The sequence below is a fragment of the Hibiscus syriacus genome, unplaced genomic scaffold, assembly GCF_006381635.1.
Source record: "Hibiscus syriacus cultivar Baekdansim isolate YM2019G1 unplaced genomic scaffold, ASM638163v2 tig00010927_pilon, whole genome shotgun sequence".
NCBI classification, from domain to species: domain Eukaryota; kingdom Viridiplantae; phylum Streptophyta; class Magnoliopsida; order Malvales; family Malvaceae; genus Hibiscus; species Hibiscus syriacus.
Window position 1 is genome coordinate 414,607 of NW_024062238.1, and position 5,770 is coordinate 420,376.

Below are 5,770 nucleotides of genomic sequence, written 5' to 3' on the forward strand. Positions count from 1 at the left end.
TGGCTGCTGCTTTAGAGAGTCATGATGAAGAGGGAGAAGAAATTGAGGGAGATGAAAGTGAAGGTGAAGTATAGGAGAGGTGTAGACACCTGTTTTTGTCTGGGTTTAAAAAATATTATTATTGATTTATTTATTATTATTATTATCTTTATTATTATTTTTGCAAGTTTTTTTAACCCGTTTCCATTGACTTTTTCTCACCATTTTCTCATTACCCCACCATTATCTCAACCCCGTTCAGATCACCACCCACATCTCCATAATTCTTGGTTTGATGTTCACCACTTTCATCACTCTTAAAAGCATACTCCTAAATATAAAAAGGGGGAATTGAATCAGTTATGAGGGGACCTACAAAAAAACAAAAAAGGCAGGAGAAAGAGCAAAGAAAAAAAATTGAAGAGAGAGAGAGGTGTTATGGCCTCTCGACCATAGCACGAAACATCCAGCAGTATACTCATGCCACCAACCTCCTCAACCTGTTAGCCTCCTCTAAGAAAATTTGCATCCATGGCGGCAACATCCTTAACCAACCTACACACCCCTCTCCTTCAGAAGACTCATCAAAGCCATGCCTTTCTCAAACCCAAAATCACCTTCCATAATGGAACCTCGCCTATGCCCTTCTCCATCTCTTGTTCATCCACCATCCAAGGCCTCCCTTCCTTTCAATCCTAATCTCAAGAGCGGGCTTTTTTAATTTCGCCACTGGTCCCGTCACCTTGCCCGAGAACCCCCACCCCAAGGCCCAAGCCGAGCTTTACAATTGGCACAGATCTGGCACAAGCGTCATGGAAATGAGCCACCGCGGGAAGGATTTATGTTCCATTATCGAGAAAGACGAGGCCAATCTACGTGCGTTTCTCAACATCTCTGAAGACTACGCCGTTTTGTTCCTCCAAGGTGGGGCGGATTTATGTTCAATTATCGAGAAAGAAGAGGCCGATCTACGTGCGTTTCTCAACATCTCTGAAGACTACGCCGTTTTGTTCCTCCAAGGTGGGGCGACAATCCAGTTCGCTTCTGTCCCTTTGAATCTGTCAGCCTGATGACACCGTTGACTATCTCGTTACTGGTTCGTGGGGAGACAAGGCTTTCAATGAAGCTAAGAAATACTGCAAACCCAAAGTTGTTTGGAATGGGAAATCGGTGAATTACGTGAAGGTTCCCTCGTTTGATGGGTTGGGACTAAGCTCGAATGCCAAGTATTTGCATATATGCGCCAATGAAGCTATACATGGGGTCAAAGCATCAGAAAATCTGTATGCACAGGAGGTAAAGCAAAGGAAGGAACTTGAGAAAGCCCACGTTAATAGCATATGGGACCCATGTTAATAATTCATTTTGTTTTGAGAAAAGCCCACGTGAAGTTGGACATGGGTAAATTCTTTATATGGTCCTTCAACTATTATGGGTATATTACATCCTCGGTCACTGTAAGTTGCATTTGTTACAATTCAGTCCCTGAATTAAATTTTCAACTTTCAATTTAGACTTCAAATGTTATTATGCTTACATTTCAGTCATTAATATTTACTTTCAGTTGAATCTAACCTAGAAATTCGTACATATTTCAATTTATCCACTATTCTTTTTTGTTTATTTAGCCACTTGTGTTTTAAAATTTTGCATTTTGATCTTCAATTTTTTTCTCTCGATTTCTTTGTTAATATTTATTATTATTATTATTGTTTTAGAGTTTTCCATTTTTATTATTTTTCCAATATTTTACCTTCCTTTTATTACTCTTCTTTTTATTAAATTTTTTTATTTGATTTTATTTTTCTTTAACTTTTTTTATTTCTTTTTTCTTTCTTTCTTTTCCTTCCCTTTAATTTATTATTTTTATTTTTTATTTTTTTAATTTTTTTCTTTCATTTATTTAATACTTATTTATTATTATTATCATTATCTAACATTTTCGACCGTTTCTTAGAAGAATTCAAGTCAATCAAAGGTAAGCAATTCGAATTCGGTTTTTAAATTTTAACTTAAATTTAAAATTTTCGCAAGAGAACCGGAAAATTAATTAGTACCGAAATGGCAGTTCAAGGGTGCTAATCCTTCCTTGACCGTAATCGACTCCTGAACCCGACACATTTATGGTGAAACGCAGATCAGGTAAGATGGTGTCCGATCTATTTAAATATTGTTTTAAAACGATCGTTGGTGACTCTAACCCATTATTTCAAGTCGAAGCCAAATTTCAGGCTCAACCGAAAGACAATCGCGACATGAGGGAAGAGAAGAATAGATTGACTATAGCGATAAAAAGGTTTGTTCATATTTATGAAAGAGTGGAAGGGAACTTTGGAGGTCGCGATAATCGACTAGAATCTATCATCTCACTAAAGTCAACGTGGTGGATTTTGGTAGGACTATCGTTGCCTGGGTATACCATGAAAGCTCAAACAAGATATATGGCCAAGCTAACCCTTACTTTATCTTTTTTCTTATTATCAATGAATTCCCCCTTAAAAAAACGATTTTTGCTTTTGTTTTAGTCTATCTCTCTATCCTCTGTTCTCTATAGCTTTTTAGACAGAGAGTTCTCAAAGTGAAAGATTCAAAGTTTGCATCAACCTTTGCAAATCTTTTTCTTGTTCTACAATGGAAAATGTCATAATTTTAGCATCAGCCTTACCTGTTTCTTGTTCTACAATAGAGCGCGAGGAAATGGAGTAGACGAGATAGTATGCCAACAACGGATAAGCACTAACCTTTGATACCCAAAAATCTATACTAAATATTACTTCATGTAAGAGTTAATCAGGTTTGAGACGTAGTCTGGTGGTAAGGTGCTAAGTCTTTTAACCTAACGACTTGGGTTCAATACCCAGTAAATTATATTTTAAAATTTTCATATTTAACCCAGCCCAAAGAGATGATAACACATGTCATCATTCCATTGGCTGATAATTATTAAATAAAAATATATAAAATTAATTTAAAAATAGATATTTTAATATTTTTACAAACATGGCATTTGCCACGTTAGTCACTTTCGTATATGTGGCACTTCCACATCAGTATGTGATGCCATATAAGCTTGCCACATCATCTTCATGCATTGACCTTTAGTTGACTAACGGTTTCCATCCAATGAGTGTGTATTTTGACCCAAAATAAAACGTTATGAGATAATATGTTTCAAAAAAGAATAGGGACAAAATTGGCACTACTGTCAAACGTTAGGGGTATTTTGTTGCGTTATGCCTAAATGAAAGTACATCATAATAAGTTAAGATATAATATGTAATACTAAATGTAATCATGACATGAATATGAATGAAACATATGACATATATTTCTAAGCTTATATTAAGATGCAAACTTATGTTCATGATTGAATATAATGTAAATGTCATGTAATATATGATAATATTAAGAAGAACTCCCTCTATTTTAGCCATTGACATCTGCAGCGGTGTGAGAAACTCATGGAAACATTTGGTGTTGGTCAAGATCACATTAGTATCGTTAATGTGCAACCAGTCACAAGCATGTCTCAGATTAAACAAAACATAATCACAAAGCGACACACATTATACATGGCATGATAAATTTGCAAGTTTATATGCACACAATCCCTATACATTGTCTGAAGAGTAAGGTTCCCCAGAACCATTCTCTATTATACATTGTCTAAAGTGAAAGTCCTCTTTGAAGGGAGAAACCACTAATAATCTGAAGTGAGATTCATCCCAAAGGGTGAATTCACAAAACTTTCCTGAACATAAATCCAACTCCCAATATGACAAATTATCATGCATCTCACTCTGAAAACTGGAAAATTAACATGTTCCCTAAAAGTCAGATCTGAACTGCATACTAGTTAAATAAATTTTCACATCACAATCATGCCCAAAAGTCAGGTAAAGATCATGCCGATCAACCAGAATACACAGAAAAATAACTATAGCATAGGATAGAGATACACCTCCAGAAAAAGAAACTCAACATCGCATGTAACGTTTCTCACGCTGACCTCTAACATAGGTCGTACCAAATCAACTTCTACGCAATAATTAATAGCAATTTACAACTATAATGTAACAAAAAGAACCAAATCGAAGACTGATGTTCTACACTATTGCTCACAAGTTGCTCTCGTAACATGAGTCAATACAATCTAAATAGGTGGTAACTCTTCTCCAAGTAAAGGTCTCTTGCAAAAATATGAGTGTTTGACTCATAAATCCCAAACACACAATTTTCCAAAAAATGTAACGTTAATATGATAATTAAAATAAATCTGACTCAAAAAGAGGACCATGGCAGTAAGCTTTCGGTCTGATTGATTCCAACCAGATCTACAACACCCCATGGTTACCAACGAAAAGGGCCATTATAGTAGTGATGACTAGAGGGAACAGCGGTACATACGACAACCCATGGTGTAGCCAGTAATGGTCAAAGGGTACCAGCCCCGACCAATAGTAGAGATGTTCAACCCTAAACCAGATGATTTGTTTAACTCTTACGTGAACCCATATGCTCAATACCAAGAATGACTGTGTACGACGACGAGCCTCTTGATTTTCTTATCCAAAAAGGGGTGGTGTTAATAGCAAGGTAACGCCCAAAAGTGAGGGTCGCGATGCGAGGTGGTTGCGTGAAGAATGGCTTCAATTGTTGGTGACCTTGGTCCAGAGAAGGAGAGACACATGAGGAAAAGTAAAAAAAAAAGAAGAGGGGATTGACTAGGTTAATGATATAGAGAAGGGGTGTTATTCTCTAAATAAAATTGAGTAAATTGTAACATAAATCTCTGCATTCTCTAAATTTTTTCGAAAGTGGCCAAAGTATTGCTTCCTTTGCATAATGTCATCAAATTAACATTTAGGCACCCAAAATTTCCTCTAATTTCAATTTAGTCCTTAATCCAATTTAGGGATTTGAAGAAAACCCCATAAATTCTAGGGTTTCAAACTAGGCCTCATCATATCCTCGATTATACTATAAGACTTTGACTATCTTGACAGTCTTCCTCTAGAGAATTTCTTTATCCTCCTCGAGAATTTCAATCGGCTCCTATTCAATTCTCAAATCAAGTCAAATCTCTACCTTATCCATAGCCATAACGTGAGACATGTTGTCTCTATAATGTCTTAACATGAAACATGGAAATCATCATGAATGTGCACAAGCTTAAGTGGTAATTCAAGATTATAGGTAACTGGTCCAACACTACAAATAATCCAATAAAGACTAATAAAACGAGGACTTTGCTTGCCTTTCTAACTGAAACAAAGTACATTTCTCTATGAAGATACTTTTAAGAAAACCTCGTCACCCACATCATACTCAATACCATGATGCTTCAGATTAGCGTAGGACTTAAGACTATCAAAAGTAGCAGTAAGTCTACCCTAAATCATCTTGACAGTCTTATCTTCCTTAAAAACCAAGTCTGGCCCCAAAATACATGCTCATTAGGCCCAGTCCAACCAATAGGAGTTCAGCATTTACGTCCAAATAGATCATCATATAATGCCATCTTCATATTGTCCTGATAACTATTATTGTAAGAAAACTCTACAAGAGTAAAAATTCCTCCTAATTGCCTCTATAATCAACCACACAACCTTTCAATAAATCTTCCAGAATCTGGATTACTAATAACTACGTGAAAAGGCTATATTTAGAGCCTTTTCACTCAATTTATTGGTTGTATTAAGGTGCATGTAGGTTCATGTATATGTATTTAGGAGCATATAATTACATTCGGTGGTTTGAATTTACTGTGACAAATTATTTTGTAGATGGT

The 5,770-nt window shown here is 35.9% G+C and overlaps 1 protein-coding gene across 1 annotated transcript; it reads left to right on the forward strand.

Annotated features, from left to right (window-relative positions):
• The first annotated feature begins 791 nt into the window (after nt 1-791).
• Nucleotides 792-1,335, forward strand: LOC120204448 (phosphoserine aminotransferase 2, chloroplastic-like). Its single transcript, XM_039204537.1, has 2 exons — nt 792-983; nt 1,045-1,335. Exons 1-2 carry the CDS (start codon nt 792-794, stop codon nt 1,333-1,335), a joined length of 483 nt encoding a protein of 160 aa, XP_039060468.1.
• The last annotated feature ends 4,435 nt before the right edge of the window (nt 1,336-5,770 follow it).

Bases quoted from the DNA above. Each gene is read 5' to 3' on its own strand.
- LOC120204448 (XM_039204537.1), top strand. From the start codon at position 792: ATGGAAATGAGCCACCGCGGGAAGGATTTATGTTCCATTATCGAGAAA. The intron at 984-1,044 runs GTTTTGTTCCTC...TGAATCTGTCAG, and splicing joins ACATCTCTGAAGACTACGCC to CCTGATGACACCGTTGACTA.